The 16,662-nt window shown below is 44.6% G+C and overlaps 2 protein-coding genes across 5 annotated transcripts in view; one reads left to right on the forward strand and one right to left on the reverse strand.

The window, feature by feature from the left end:
* OPN3 (opsin 3) overlaps positions 1-2,700 on the reverse strand; it is a 43,654-nt gene extending 40,954 nt beyond the window's left edge. The window contains exons 1-2 of one of the 3 annotated variants that reach the window (XM_047703889.1): positions 2,170-2,690; positions 1,626-1,630 (exon numbers count right to left, since the gene is read on the reverse strand). In XM_047703889.1, coding sequence (XP_047559845.1) covers positions 1,626-1,630; positions 2,170-2,542 — 378 coding nt within the window. In that variant the 5' untranslated portion in view covers positions 2,543-2,690. Of the gene's footprint in view, positions 1-1,625; positions 1,631-2,169 lie in introns of all 3 variants that reach the window. The other 2 variants (XM_047703887.1, XM_047703888.1) reach the window with 2 other exon arrangements.
* Positions 2,701-10,468: 7,768 nt separating this feature from the next.
* WDR64 (WD repeat domain 64) overlaps positions 10,469-16,662 on the forward strand; it is a 139,513-nt gene continuing 133,319 nt past the window's right edge. For both annotated transcript variants that reach the window (XM_047703881.1, XM_047703882.1), the window contains exons 1-2: positions 10,469-10,790; positions 15,948-16,078. In XM_047703881.1, the coding sequence (XP_047559837.1) occupies positions 10,646-10,790; positions 15,948-16,078 (276 nt within the window). In that variant the 5' untranslated portion in view covers positions 10,469-10,645. The remainder of the gene's footprint in view (positions 10,791-15,947; positions 16,079-16,662) is intronic.

A 16,662-nucleotide genomic window follows, 5' to 3' on the forward strand; every position in this document is an offset into this window, starting at 1 on the left:
AGGCCATGGAGCGGAGCCCACTTTTGTGTCATCAGGCCGTTGGGCTTTCCACCTGATAGGGCAGCCTCTCCAGGAACCTCTAGAACAAGCAGCCACTTCTGGCACTTTTAAATTTCCTCCCCCTTCAACACGCCATAGTTAGCTCTTGTTCAGGGATGACCACCGGCGAAGCACCCTCCCTTTCTTTGCCTTAACCCTTATCTAGAAGCACAAACCTTGGAATTTACTTCAGGCAAAGAAATTCTTTTTTCTTGGCTAAGAACTTTTTCAGTTCCATCACAACCCCACTACTGACTTGACTCCCAGGGCTTAAATAAAGTCTTTGACTCTGATCCCAGAGTTTCCACCTCTAATTTAAAAATAAGGATAAAGTCATGGTTGAAAGCAGTAACTACATGCCCAGAGAAACAGAGCAATCATCAGGCGAAACACCGTGTGCCGTGAATGTTTCTAGCAGTCTTAGAAACTCCCTCCTGACTAGTATGGCACCTGAGCAGGGGGGATGAAGAAGAAAAAGCAACAGAAGGAGACGCAGCAGCAGAATGAGGTCACACGGGCAAGAGATGAGGAAGAGGGTGAAGTGCTGGTACTAATAAAGAACTCAACACACCCTTGATTTTAAACCCCCAGGCCCAGAGTCCAAATAGAACTGCCCAGCATAGAAAAAGCACTTCTTGGAAATAAGAACTTTAATGTCTGTGGTCAAACACCTGTTGCCCAGCCCAGGAAGCATTCCTGATGACACTTTAGGGTTAAGCTTCAATCACCCTCCTTAACTGAAAGCTTAGCCCTGCCTAAAAAATCGCCTGACACGTATTTTAAATTAATATAAAGAGTATAAGCACACAGCCACCTGTATCACCAGCTGCATACACTTACCGGCCCCTCCCAAGTTTCAAATCTTTGTATAAATAAAATTCTCAGGCTGCTTATCGAGGAGAGTGGGGGGAGTAGTATTAGAATATTAGAAAAACTCAAATAAGTGAAATCATGATTGCTATGACAATTTTTGTTTCCTTCAAAATACCAAAAAGTGAATTATAACAAATATAATGTTTGGGTTTGCCACAACATAGGAGGTTGGTAAATAACACAATTTCTGATAATGCTACAAAGATTTCGTTCTCAAAAACCTGCCAAGATAAGAGCAGCAATAAATTAACAATATATTTCACCTTTTTTTTTTTTTTTTCAAGGACCTTTAAGACCTGTGAAATACACATTCCTATTTCACATCCCGTGCAAATGAAATTCCTGGAGCACACACAATAATCCCCAAGCTTCGAAAATCACATCTTCCATGATACATGCTTCAAAATGAGCATCTTTCAAAATGTCAAGTCTCAATGAGACACGAATCTTCCACAGGATTGGGAGTATTGCTGAAATAAATCTTCGATTAACAATCAAGTTCTACTTTAATGAAATCTCTCAGCTGCACCGCTAACTCTTTGTCCATCTAGGGTGGGATTCTGCGCCAGCTGTAACCTCACCTTAGATTTTGGGGCGCTGGAACCCCTAAGGAGAAAAATACAGTAAAAATAGCTTAGAAGGCCACATGCCCATTTGCATTCTGAGAACCTGAATGAAGCTCTTTCCCTTCTAGGAAGCACTCAAAGGTTTACAACTGCTAATGAGCAAAATTAAAGAAAAAAAAAGTACACACTGCCACTCTGCCACAAACAGTATTGAATTCAGTCTCTTCTCATCCCCTCTCCAGCTTTCCTGAGTTAGTTACTTTTTCTTGAATCTGCTGACTCTACAGCCCTTCGTTTCCTTCCTCAAAGTGTAAAGCCGCGGTTTCGTGCCCTGTTGAATTGTACTGGGGTGAAAACAGACATGAAAGGAACTGGACAGCGGGCGGAGGGGGTCGGGGAGGGGCTGGGGTTTAGGGCCGGCTGCGGGGACAGGAGCGATCGCAGGGACAGAGCCGAGGCCGCTGTGGAGCGAGAGGAGGTGAAGCAGAGGAAGGAAGGCCATGCAGCTTGGGGTGGACGAGAGGCGGCGAGGCCGGTGCGGGCGCTGAGCGGCAGGGCGGGTGGGAGAAGGGGACGCGCGGGGAGGCGCCGAGGGTGGGCTGGGTGGCCAGGGGGACGCACAGAGACGGCGGCAGTGCGGGAACGGAAGTTCGCCGAGGGGAGAAGGCTTTCTCCTCCCAGCCCGACTCACCGAAGAGGCTGCTGCTAAACCCGTCCCACACGCAGCCCACGGTGTCCCAGACCCAGCCGTTCCTCAGGCAGGACACGAAGGTAAAGGTGACCCCGAAGAGGGAAACCAGCAAGTCGCTGAGGCTGATGTTGACCAGCAAGAGGTGGGTGGGAGCGCGGAGCCGCGGGAACTTGTAGTAGAGGACGAGCACCAGCAGGTTGTTGCCGACGCCCAGCAGCCCGATGCAGCCGAGCAGCAGCGCCAGGCGCTCATAGGTGCCCGGGCTGAAGAGAGGCGCGGGGCTGAGCGTCCCCGCCGCTCCCGGTCCCTCGGCGCCCGCGGCCCCGCCGCCCTCCCAGTGGCCCTGGCCGCCGCTACGGTTCCCCGAGTACATGGCCCGGCGCCGGCGCGCTGGACAGACGAGGCGCTCAGCCTCCCGCGCGGCCCGTGGCGCGCTCCGCACTGGGTGGGGCTCCAGCTCCGCCGCCCGCTCGGGCCATTGTGCGCGCCGGGACCGCCCTCCCCTACCCCTTCCGCCCGGCGCGCCCCCGTAGCCCTGCCCCGTCCCGCGCGCCGCGTTCCCGACACGCCTCTGTAGCTCCGCCCCCTACCTCCGCTCGTCGCGTTCCCGCCGCGTCCCCTCGTAGCCCCGCCCCCTCCCCTGGGCGGGCTCCTGTGGCCCCGCCCCTCGCCCCCGCGCGTCGCGTTCCCGCCGTTCCCCGCGCCCCAGCCTCCCCCATTAGTCCCTCCCCCTTCCCCTTCGGCTTTACCACCGCTCCCCTCTGGCTCGGGCTCTGCCGGGACCTCTGGTCCGAGAGTCTCCAGGCTCCCGCACTTCTGCCCCGGCGTGTGCGCGCTCGCGTGCACGCGCGTCGGGCCAGAGGGGAGAAGTCAGCGGCCGCGGCTCCCCACACCCCGCGTCGGTGCACCCCGCGTGGAAGCGTCACGGCCTCGCTCCCGTTCACGCACTCACTCGTGCACTCACTCACTCGCAAGCGTTTGCGCGCCCCTGCGTCTAGCTCGTGCTGACAGGAAGGTGTGCGAGGGCCTTCCGCGCCGGGTCTCTCACCTGCCCGGGAAGCCGCAACGACCCGCCGCCCGCGCACCGCGCCCCTCTCCTCTCACGCCGGAAACGGGGGCCCCAGGCTGGACCCAGGCCCGCCGGCGTCGTCCCTCCCGTGCGGCTCCAGAGTAGCGGCGGTCAGTTCTGTGACTGGGGCCGGCCGAAGCCCCTCACCGGCGGCGACAGTCCGGGCTGTGCCCTCGGGGCTGCAACCTAAATGCAGCAGGTGTGGAGCGGCGGCTGCTCTACTTAGCCCAGCACACGTTCTCCGCTTGGCCTCCCCCCGTAGCGGCGAAAATAGACAACAATTCAAATATAGGCTGTGACCGTGATCACGGCCCGCGAGGGCCGCGCCGCTGTCCCTGCAGAGCCCCTGACGAGGTCCCAAAGGAGGCACACGTCGGGGCCAGACCCGAGGAGGCTCTGGGAACTGGTGACTAACACGGTGTGGAAGGGCAAAGGAGTTGTCCTCTAGTTGTCCCTTTCACCTCGGTTCAAAAGCCCGGCGGAGACTGACTAGCTTCTCTGAACCCCCGTCCTAAATTCCCTGGACATGTAGCATCAAAGAGGGCGGGTGAGGGGCGCCTGGGTGACTCAGTGGGTTAAGCCTCTGCCTTCAGCTCTAGGTCATGATCTCAGGGTTCTGGGATCGAGCCCCGCATCGGGCTCTCTGCTCGGCAGGAAGCCTGCTTCCTCCTCTGTCTCTCTGCCTGCCTCTGCCTACTGTGATCTCTGTCTGTCAAATAAATAAATAAAGTCTTAAAAAATTAAAAAAAAAAAAAAAAGAGGGCGGGTGATTTCTCCGCCCCGTGCACTGAGCGATATGTTCTGCCCTCAAAACCTTGATTTGTCTTTAAAGATCCCAATCCGGATTTGTCATCTGTGAGACTACTTAACCCATCCACACCTTTAAAAAAATTGTCTAATTTTATAGATATAGATAGATAGATATAGATATAGATATACAGAACCATTTAACAAGTTCTGTATATTTAACGTTCCCTGTGTTTTCATCACACTTCCTTCCCAGTCTACAGTAAGTTCTCAGTAAATATTCATTGAATGAATAAAGAAGGACTCACTGTATGTTCTTCATTCATTCATTCAATCATTCTTTCTTTCATTGGTGCTGACTCCCTGCCCTCCCAAAGCTTATATTCTGGTTGTGCTGGGACAGCAGACAATAATCAAGTACATGTGCTGTGTGTCAAGTGCAGATATGTGCCATAAAGAAAAACAAGGCAAAGAAAGGGTATGGGGGAGAGAAGAAAAAGGTTATTTTGTATAGGTGGTTATGGATGGCTGTGCTGAGTTCTGCAGGCACAGGGAACATGTACTGAGTTGGGAGTGTGCTTAGCTCCTTAGAGAAAAAAAAACAAAACAAACAAACAAACAAAAAAAAAAAACAAGGAAACCAACATGGTTGGTGGAGCAAAAGGGGAATTAAGAAATGAAGGCAGAAAGGTGGGTGAGCTGTGAATGGGCAGACCATGCAAGGCCATGGCCATTTTAATAAAAGGACTTTGGCTTTTACTCTCTCAGGGTCAAGTCCAGGCCAACATGTATGGGAGAGGAATAACAGCAGGGAAGGAAAAAGAGGAGGAGGAGGCTCCTGGCAAATGTGTAAGAATCCCGATAGAGTCATTTTTGCAATATTATTAATGGTTAAGGATGTTCATTATACTTGAGAGAAACAGGCACTGTTGCCACAAATATGATTTAAATTGTCAACAATGATAGGCCATTTGTTGGGGAAAGGAATGTCTTTCCAAAAAATGGTGCTTGGAAACCTGGATGTCCTCCTGCAAAAAATGAAGTTGGACCTTTCTCTTAACACGGTATAGAAAAATTAACTCAGGATCAAACAGCTAAGCTTAAGCACTCAAACTATAGAACTCTTAGAAGAAAGCATAGGAAAAAAGTCTTCATTGCATTGGATTTGGCAAATAATTTCTGGGGTATGGCACCAAAGGCACAGGTAACAAAAGAAAAACATGGATATCTTAAACTCCAACAAAATTTAAATTGTGCATCAAAGGATGCTATCAAGAGAGTGAAGTTACAACTCATAAATATTTGCAAATCATAGATCTGTAAAGGATTAATATCCAGAATATAAAAAGAACTCCTACAACTCAGCAGTAATAACAAAAAAATCTCCAAGGACCCAATTCAAAAATGGGCAAAGGACCTAAATAGACATTTCTCCCAAGATATACGAATGGCCTATAAGCACATGAAAAGGTACTCGACCTCATTAGTCATTAGGGACATGCAAATCAAGGCTGCAATGAAATATCACTTCACACCCACTAGGATGGCTATTTTCAAAAACTAAACTCTAAAAAAATGGAAAATAATAAGTGTTGACAAGGGTGTAGAGAAATAATCCTGATGTACTGCTGCTGAGAATGCAAGATGGTGCAGTCACCATGGAAACAGTGTGGCAGCTCCTCGAAACGTTAAACAAAATGTTAAACGAGTTACCATATGATCATATGATCATATCATAGAATCACCACATGATGACTATGTAATAATTATAATTAAGTATTATTATTAGATACATATGTAATAATATATGACACATAGGTAATATATGTCACCAAAAGAATTGAAAGCAGGGATTTGAATAGATATTTGTACACCAGTGTTTATAGCAGCCAAAAGGTGGAAATAACCCAAATGTCCATCATCAGATAAATGGATAAACAAAACGTGGCATACAATGGAATATTACTCAGTCATAGAAAGGAATGAAATTCTAGTACGTTATAACATGCATAAACCTTGAAAACATTATGTTAAGTGAAATAAGCCAGACACAAAAGGACAAATATCATGTGATCCCACTTATAGGAGGTACTTAGCATGGGCAAATTTATGAAGACAGAAAGAATTGTGGCTACCAGGAGCTGAGGTGGGAGGAACTGCGAGTTAGTGATTAGGATCACAGAGCTTTGGTTTGAGATGATGCAAAAGTTCTGGAAATGGACAGTGGTGATGGTTCATAACATTGGGAATGTACTTAATGTACTTAATGAACATTAATGTACTTATGTACTGAATGTACTTAATGCCACAAAATTGTACACTTTGATGCTACATATATTTTACCACAATAAAAAAGTATGTGCAAATTGTGCCTGCATCTAACAAAGTAGGAAAATAAAACAGATGTAACCAATTTATTGAACAAGATACTCAACACGCGTAAGCAGAAAGTGCCCCGACCTCTCTCCCATTACTCATTTCAAATGTCTTCTCTGCTCCTGTTCTTTAACTGTCTTTGGCTGGCATTTTATCAGGTCCCAAAGCCTTTCTGGTCACTTTCAATTAATATAAAGTCCTGAATATTGTAATACTGAAATGTTAAAACTCATGGAAAACTCACTTGTCAACCCTCCAAAACAGAGCCTGCTTCAGGCCTGGAGAACTTCAGGTGGTAGGTATGTAGGGGACAATAAATTTAGCTTCTCCCATTCCCTAAGTCTACTACCTTAGGTGCTGCTCTGGGTCCCTCTGGGATTTCAAGCAAAAATCTTCCCTGATTGGTAATGTTGTCACCTGATGTTGGCACCCTCTGATTGTAGCAGATTTTAAGCGCTGTCATTTTCTCTTCTAGGGTGATTCGTGGGTTCTTTTGAGGACCTGAGATCATGGAGATCTGTCTCTCACAAGTCCCTTGACAGGAGCAATGCCTTTGTCAGCTGGCTGCTTGCATCCCCCTCTGGGACCCTGGTTAGGGCCCCCAGACCCTGCAGGCAGCCTTCTCCAGTAGGGGGCCCTGATTGTTTGGCATCTGGCCTTCTGGAAACGTATGCATCCTTGTCCCAGCAAATTCTGAATGTGGACTGCAGTGGAGAACAGGCCAGCCCCAGTCTCTCCCCTCTGGTGCCCACTGGGTGGAAGGAAGTGGAGAAAAGTCAGGGCCCCTTGACTACTCCCAAAATTCCAAGGAAGTGCTCATGAGTGCTCTCCTCAGTCTCCTAAGAAATTGCCTTCTTTTTAGTAGTTTGAATTACTACCTGCAGAACTGGTTTTTCCAATGTCTCTGTACCCCCCCCCCCCCCGCATCAACTATGCAGCCCTGTCCTTTAGATTGGGGGAGTTCTTCAACTGAATTGTGGGGCCCCACCCAAGGCATCAGGGGATCCCTTTTAATATCCTCCTACAGCAGAGCATTAAATCATCCCTCTCCCCGTATTCCAAGCAAGTCCTTTATACTGTACAAGGGGGGGAAAGTGAGGGGGAATGGAGATGGGTTTTATCTGCCATTCTTGCATGGGATCCCTGATAACCCCCAGCCTTCTGCATCAGGCACATGTCACCTGACAGGGAACTTCCAGACCCCTATTCAATGGAGTAAACTTCCAAGGACTGGGATGCTGGCTCTCTCACCTCGGTCCCTGGTGGGAAACCCTTACTGAAAAGTCTTGCCAAATATATCTGTACCTTTTCCTGCCTTATGAAACATCTTTGGGATGCCTAGGTGGCTCCATTGATTCAGCATCTGCGTTTGGCTCAGGTCATGATCCCAGAGTCCTGGGATCGAATTCCCCATGGGGCTTTTTGGTCCCAGGATCCTGCTTCTCCCTCTGCCCCTCCCCCCTCTGCCCCTCCCCGCACTCATGCTTGTGTGCTCTCTCTCTCTGACAAATAAATAAAAGCTTTAAGAAATAAAGAATTTTAAATAAAGATTTAGTGAATGCAACTGAATTAAACAAAAAGAGAGAGAGAATCTGGCATGTCCAGTTCTGAACATCAATTCTCCTAGTGCATATAGCCCCTCAGATGTAGGACTCAGCTTAATCTATAAGCTGTGTACGTGTCCGCACTCCTCTTCCCCAAAATGCATACATTTGCTTAAAAATGAAACCTCATTTACAACCTTGCTCTTAAAAGCAGAGTGTGAGTCACCAAGGAGTTAGGACAGAGTGGACACTCAATTTCTTAAAAGAACTGGTTAGTGAAGTTATGATTTGTATATAATCAAGATAAATCAGAATTAATCAAAGAAGGGTTGCCTGGGTGGCTCAGTCTGTTAAGCATCTGCCTTTGGCTCAGGCTGGGATCCAGTCCCAGGTCAGGCTCCTTGCTCAGCAGGGAACCTGCCTCTCCTCCTGCCTCTGTCTGCCGCGCCCCTCCTCATGCTCTCTCTCTTTCTCTGACAAATAAAATCTTAAAAAAAAAAAAGAATTAATCAATGAAGATATCACTCCTCTGGGGTGAAATAAGCATTCTCAGCTGATGCATGTGGCAGGGCACAAGGGATATAACACCAGCTGACCAGCTAAGAATCTGGACCATGCTTACTCAGACATTTTCAGGGTAAAAGACACAAAAACAGGTGAAGACATAGATCAATTGATCAATAGATATAGATATAGATAGATAGATAGATATCCACACCAATACCATTGTAATGAAATTTTTATATGTTTTAGTGAAATTTGGGGACAAAAAGAACCTTTATAAGCTTCCTGATTGTGTGTGTGTGTGTGTGTGTGTGTGTATGTGTGTGTGTGTGGTTGGGGTGGGGGGGATTAAAAACAAGTCATGTACAAAGGATCAGGGGTAGAATAGTTTATGATTAGCAGCAGAAATTGATTCAAAAAGACTTTATAACAACGTGAGAAGAAAAAAGACAATGGAAGAATATCTTCATGATATTCAACGAAAGTGATTTCCCACCTAGAACTATAAACCCAACCAAATAGCACTCAAATGCAAGAAAAGATTAAAAATATCTTCAAACATGCAGGGTATGTCAAAAATTTATCTTCCAGACACTCTTTCTGCATGTAAGCCACCAAAATGAGGGAATCACCCATGGGAAAGAAAGGCACAGGATATAAAAGCGAGGATAAGGAATTCCCAAAATGATGGCAAAGGAGGTAGTGCTGTGACAGGGGTGTCCTGCTGCACAGATGGCATCTTTCCAGGCTGCAGGAATGTGACCCAAGAGACAGGAGTGCTATCAAGTTGCCTTCCTTTGTATCATCTTTTTATACCAGCTCAGGGAAACCATTTCACCTATTTTTTAATAGTTTTTTTAAAATTTTTATTTATTTTTTGTAATCTGTATGTCGGATATGGGGCTCAAACTCATGACCCAGAGATCAAGAGTCACATGCTCTTCCAACGGAGCCAGGAAGATGCCCCATTAGAACAGTTTTAGAATTATAGAAAAACAGAATATAGTGCAGGCAGTTCTCATATAATACCTTCTCACCCAGTTTCTCTTCTTATTAACATCTTACAGGAGTTTGGCTTATTTGTTACAACTCATGAACCAATATTGATACTTTGCTATTAGTTTAAAGCCTATAGTTAATCAGACTGCTTTATTCTCTACCTTATGTCTTTTTCTGTTCCAGCATCTCAACCAGGATACCACATTACATCAAGTCATTCAATCTCCTTAGGCTTCTCTTGGCTGTGATAGTTTCTCAAACATTCCGCATTTCTCATGGCTTTGATAGTTTGAGAAGTACTGGTCAGTGGGTTGTTGTTTTCTTTTTTAGTTTTTATTATTGAAGTATATTTGACATACAGTGTTATATTAGCTACAGGTGTACATCATGATGACTGCACAATTCTATACATCATTCAGTGCTCACCATAAATGTAGGACATCTGTCACCATCCTACATCACTGCAATACCATTGACTATATTCCCTCTGCCGTATTCAACTAATGACATCTTGAAGAACTTTCTTCTCAATCAAAAACTACTCCTTGCCCATCTCTGCCTCAATTATTTTAATTGAACGTCAATGGATAAAGGAAGAAGAAAAGTTTTTACTTCCTCCGACCTCTAAAAATATCTTTTTCAGGAACATAAATGACAAATGCTGAAGGACACTTTCATCTTTAGAAGTGTTTTTAGAATGAATGTCAAGCTCACTCTCCACAGCATCTTGAGGAAGGCAAATGGTTTGAGGTGGGAGGAGGTAGAGGGGAGAGAAAATAATGCCCAATTTCCTTCCCTAGGGAAGGAAATCCATTCTACTTCCCTCTCAGGGGGTGCCCCCCCCAACACCCATTCACTCAGTCACACACACATACACACTCATACACATACTCACACAGTTTGTGAGGAAAGAAAGCTGAGTGCCCTCCTTATAAAGGAAGTGGAGGTTACAGAGATATTATGATGCAATGAGGACCATATGAAAGACACTGGTAACATTATGAGGTCAGGATTTTTACTGAAATGCTTCTCTATATGAAGTGCATTAGACGAAGCCAGGCTAAGGTCCCAGTGGCGACTCTGACTCCTACCCACAATATGAGATTTTAAGATCAAAGGGATGCGACTCAGGACAAAACTTGAGGCAGGGAGGCAGTGTGACAACTGGAAGTTGTTTCAAGTTGACAAATTTGTGCTCTTTCTTTCTGCACAGAAATAAGAGATTCCCTATGTCACTATGGATACTAAGGAGCAAAAGCATTTAAACAATGAACTTCAGATTAGTAATTTTAGGACAGCCTTGAAGGGGTTTAAAAACTTGGTTGAGACAGCAGCAGCCCAGAAAAGAGATGAAAGAGGAGGACTGCTTATCCAGAAAGAAGGTAAGGTCAGTGATTATGAGCAGTAGAGTCAGGTGTGTTGATGAGAACCGTGAAATGTTTCAAGCCATCAAAGAGAAGCACCATAGCTTAAGAGCCAAGACGTCAAATGACTCGCTAAAGGCCTAAGTGGTCCTGGGGGAAGCTTCCTTCACTTCTCTGAAACTTAGTTGTCTCAAATGTAAAATTAAGAGATTGGATGAAGTGATCTCGAAGGGCTCTTCCATGGGATCTACACCCGATGGCTTGCTGGTTGACCTGAGACTCTCAGGAGTACACAGTGACCATTAGCAAGCCATGGAAACCACCCTGCTCTCTCTTTACTTAAGGGTATGGTGAGACCATAAAGAGTTTCATAAGCAGAGCAAAGTGTTTTTTCTGCAACTTTGCTTCACTGTCTCGGCCTCTCCCCATATCTCTCGGCTGAAATGATTCAAGCATGCCAAGGTAAGTGGAATGAGGTAGGCAGTAGTCTGCCAAGAATATTAACAGCAGAAAAAATGACACAGAATGGTGGGTCAGCGCTCAAGGGGACAGCTTCAGGGCATTGTGGATGGCACTGAGGACAGCAGTGACAGGTAAGGCTTACCAGCACAGTAAAACACTAACAGAACAAAGCCTGCTGTTACAAGGAAAAGAGCAGAGCCCCTATAACCGTGATGGGGTTCGCATAGCCAGTTTCTGACTGTCCCAGGCTGTACAGCCACAAAAGAATTGAATTGTTGACTTTGGATGATCAAACACAAGCTGGTATTATTTGAATAGTGGTCAAGAATTTATAAAGCACCTTTGAAAAAGAGAACTTATAAATCACCTTAATAAATATAAATTAATTGATTCTCTTGACAATTCTAATAGGCAAATATTACTATTATTGCTATCAACCCCCAATCCTATTTGTTAAAGGATGGCAGGTACAGGAAAATCATCTGCCTGAGTCACTCAAGCTCTATGTTTTAGAGCTAAGCCTCAGAGCTTCAAGATGGACTTTTTAGATGAGTGTGAACTTGGCTGGGCTTTCTAAACCATTACACAGAACTTTTATTTTTCCCCAGTCAGCCTGTTTACCCGTCTCTGTAATTGATTTCCCAAACCTTTACCACTTCTGTTGACTCCTCTCTGGATCTCAGCTCCTTTCAGCTATGGTTCCAGCATCATAAGGAAAAACAAGACCAAAAGACAAGAATTCCCTCAACCTCTCTTTCCTCCACTTCTGAATTTCCCCAAAGCAACACCTGTCATTTTGTCCATCTGTCCTCATGTCCAAGGCTATCACTTTGCTGCAATAACTTCAAAAACTCCTTTACACTGGCTTTGTTCTCTCAAACTAAAAATATTCCCAAACATCCTGACTTTGACTTTCTCTTCCCTATAAGGTATCACTGTATGCCTTTCTTTGCTTCTCCACTAAATTTCCCCACAGCATCACCACTTAATTTTCAATCTATTCAAGTCTGACTTCTCTCATCACTTTGCTGAAAATGCTCCTACTGAGATATCCCAGCACCTAATATGACTGCCAAATTCAATTGTTTTCATTTTCCAGCATACCTGGACCTTTCACTGCATTAGCTCACGCCTCTGCTTCCAGAAACTATCTCCCTCTGTGTCTCTCATCACACCTCTCTCTTATTTTTTTCTTTCTCATTCTTTCTTTGTCTCTCTCTCTCTCTCTTTTTTGAAGTCTTCCTGTGTTCTCTCTCAGTCTTAAAGCACTGATGCCACCCACCTAGTCTCCTAAACTAGATATCTTGATATAACCTTTGACTATCTCATGGAATCTTACTCTTGGGTTATTACAACAGGGGTTCAATATAATCATCTTCTTGCCAAGAGTTATTCCTTAATTAAAAAAAAAAAATGCCACATCCCTGGCTTATTAACTCTGCTCTAAAGTCCATATATGTGAACTTGGCATTCGGGGCTATTCCCAGCCATGCCTCAATCTACCTTTATCGTATCAGCTCCTGGAACTTTCCCTCTATAAACTTTCCATCCTAAAATGAACTTTTCAGCATTCCCAAGCACCTCATACTCGTAATGACTCTGATTTTGTATGTATCATTCCTTCAGTGTAGAATGTCTTTCCTCCTTTTTGTTGTCCCCATAAATCTTGCTCATTTTTTAAGACCAAATCAAATCTCACCTTTCTGTAAAACCTTTCCCCAAACAAAGCCACCCTTAGCATGGTTAATGCACTTTCTTGCCATCTCGAGGATTTCCCTTGACCTGCAGAAATTGATGTGTGTTCCTGCCCCTTCTCTCCACAGCACTTGCCCTGTGAGTGCTCGGAAGGCTTTGTAACCCTAGGACTAGCCCAGTCTTGTGTCCAGGAAGTGCTCCCTAAATGTGTGCTAAGCAGGGGTGCCTGGGTGGCTCAGTCGTTTAAGCAGCCGACTCTTGATCTCAGGTCAGGTCTTGATCTCAGGGTCTTGAATTCAACCTGGGCATGGAGCCTATTTAAAAAAAAAATGTGTGCTAAGTAAACAAGGTAATCTTGCTTTCACTTTAAGCTTGCAGTCACAAAGCCACATTGAAAAACTTCCCTCCTCTGTAGTACATATGTGTATATATGTGTTGGTATATGTATACATGTGTTGATACAGAACAAATATATTTCAATAGATATATAGTAATATATATTTTATAGAATATTATACTATAATATACTATAGCCTAATGTATAGTAGGTATATTATATGTCTATTACATATAATATAGATTCAATAAGAACTAATTACTGTTAGATTTCCTAATCTGACAGAGGGACTGATCTGAAAGACTGTGAAGGAGAAATATAATCTTAACTTTTCAGACTGTTAAGGCTGGCATACCTTCATATTCGTTGTTAATACTGGAAAATAAGATCTGCTTCTCACTATAGGCAGGAAGCTAAGAATCAGAATGTTTGATGTCAAGGAATTCATCTGCGCTCTTTAATCTTCTTGTCAATGACCTGATAGAATTAAAATCACCCTAGGAAAGAAAAGTTTCATCATCCTCCTCTAGCCACATCTACAATGAGATACATTTACATGGAGACACATTACACTCACCATGGTGTGAATTTAAAGAGGCTAATCTATTTAGATAGCTCATAAGAATTTTAAATGTCATATGACCCAGAGGGAATGCTTTATTTTCCCCAGGAATCATGGTCCCTCCTCAATTGCCCCTGCTTTGGTAAATAGCACCAGAATCTGCTGAGTTTGAAAACCTGAGACCTAAGCGTGAATCTAGAACAGGATTTCTCAAGTTTGGCACTACTAACATCTTTGTTCTGTGTATATGAATGTGGGCTGGGGGAGGGGATATCCTGTGCATTGAAGGATGGTTAGGCATATCTCTGATCTCTACTAAGTGCTGTAGCATTCCCATCCCTAATTCTAACAAGCAAAATCATCTGTAGACGATGTTGCCAATGTCCCTGTAGGAGACAGAGGGGAAACCTCCCCTGGATGAGAACCACTGGTCTGGAATCCTGCCTGTCCCTCACTCCTCACTCCTGCCCCCCAACAACTTCCAACTGCATCTCGCCATCTCCAGTCCTACCTCTCAGTGCCTATATCACTTATCATCCAATGAAGGACATTTCCAGGAAAGAAAGGGATTTTTTTTTTTTTAAGATTTTATTTATTTGTCAGAGAGAGAGAGCGCGCGCACGAGCGGGCAGAGAGGCAGGCAGAGACGGAGAAAGAGGCAGGCTTCCCGCCGAGCAAGGAGCCCGATGTGGGACTCAATCCCAGGTCCCTGGGATCATGACCTGAGCAGAAGGCAGCGGCTTAACCGACTGAGCCCCTGAGGCGTCCCAAGAAAGGGGTTTTCATTAATAACTAAGTTGAGAAAATCAGTTGCATCATTCTGGCCACGCCTCCACTATCTGTAACCTGGACTAATGCACTAGCCTCTCTCTGGGCTCATAGCTGTCGCTCTTACCTCTCCCAGCAGCCACTATGCTTTGAGAAAAGCAAACGTTAGCAGCATGCGGAGCATACAATACAAACTGCTGACTCCAGCCTGACCCTCCTTCTTGATAATCTCACGTGACAGTGTCCTCACTATACTCCCTACCCAGTGACCCTCTCAGAATATGCCAAACTCTGTCCAGACTCAGTCTTTTTGTTTGTTGGCTTCTGCCTGAAATGCTCTTGTCTAGCTTTACACATGGCTGACTCCTTTTTGTTTATCGGGTCTTGGCTTAATTTTTTTACCCATGTCCTTAGAGAGGCTTTCCTGAGGCCCATCGCTGCTACCACCATTGGTAGGTAATTCTATCACAGCACCGTATTGGTTTCCTTCCTAGTATTTAGCTCCCTCTGTACCTTTGTACTTTATCCCTTTGTACTTTACACCTTTGTACATTTACTTTGCTACTAAGGTGTGACAAACAGGAGAGCCTCCGGAGCACGCTGATCTTAAGTGTATAGCACAGTAGACGTGGACGTTGTAAACATATCTGCAGCTACCAGCCAGATCCAGGCAAAAAACATTTCTAGCATCCCAGAGAGTCCCCTTACACACAGATAACTGCTCATCCAATGCCTAACTCCAGTAATTAGTCTTGCCTGTCGCAATCGGTAAATATCTTGTTTCTTTACATGTGGATTTTATGTTTCTCCCACTAGAACGTAAACTCCCGGAGGAAGGGAACTTGTTTATTTAGTTTGAAGCCCAGTGTCTACCTCAGTTCATACACTTAACAATAACGATGCCTTTTCGTGTCAGACTCCTTCTTATCTTTAGACTCAATAGTAGCTCCCAAGTGAATTACTAAATTTGGCAGAATCGAACTCAATGGTGTGTGTGTGTCCACATACCGTCAAGGAACCAATTAAGAATTGCTCTTTGCTCCTGTCTCTTCTACCTGAGATGAGCTCTCGCAGACACTCCTGATTGGTAAAACTTTTCATAATAGGAAAGAACTAATCCACTTTCTTATCTTTGTATTCCCGAACAAAACTCCTTGTTGAAATGTAAGCTGTGGAGGAAGGACTGAAGACCAAATTTTATTCTAAGTAATATTTTAGTCAAGGATTGAGTTATGTTTCTAATATAAAGAACCTTAAATAGGTTGAAATGAGGAAACTGATTAGAAGATAGGAAAAGGAGCTGAGTCCTTGGAGTTTGGTAACAATGTTCTTGCAATTTGTTACAATGCAGATGTAATCGATTATGACAAGTTTTATGAGGCTGTGCAGGAACTCTTTGGTCCAGAAGTGAAGAGTCAAGATGTGAAAAGCTTTTACAGGAAACTCTGCAACAACCCCGATGTACCTATCGACTGGTGTGAGGTAGCACTTTTCATGTTTATCATAAAAAATCCAGGTATTGTTTCTCCTTGTTCAGAATAAATAATTTATCCAAGTGTGATTCCCACAGGGGTTAAGCCCATGGCGTGTATGTGGCATGTTTGAATGCAATTAAAGATGTGACCACCGTCCCTAACTGAACGTGAGTGAGACAGACAGAGGTTTAACTATATTATTCATGGCTAACTCTTGAATACTCTTACACGGAGCTGCCAAATGGAAGAAATATACATGCCATTAACAACAACCAATATGTTAAATGCCTTCATTACATTCTCAAGGAGAGATCTTCCTTTTCAAATAGTTTCAAAGCATACAAATATCATGTAAGAGAAGAAAAAGACTATGGTTGACCACCTCTACCATTTTGTGAGTCACTTCCCTGTCTGTGCAGTTCTGTGTCCCTTCCACCATCGTCTGGTGTTTTTGGATGAACGTGGAGAGGCATGTTTGGTTAAGTGATCTATGGACTATACATATATATATCTATGGATCTATGGAAAAGGAGAAAGGAATGCCTCTGATCGTTGTTGAAACTCACAGAAGACTGCACTCTGTAGGTTTGT

Source organism: Lutra lutra, chromosome 15, assembly GCF_902655055.1.
Source record: "Lutra lutra chromosome 15, mLutLut1.2, whole genome shotgun sequence".
Classification (NCBI taxonomy): Eukaryota; Metazoa; Chordata; class Mammalia; order Carnivora; family Mustelidae; genus Lutra; species Lutra lutra.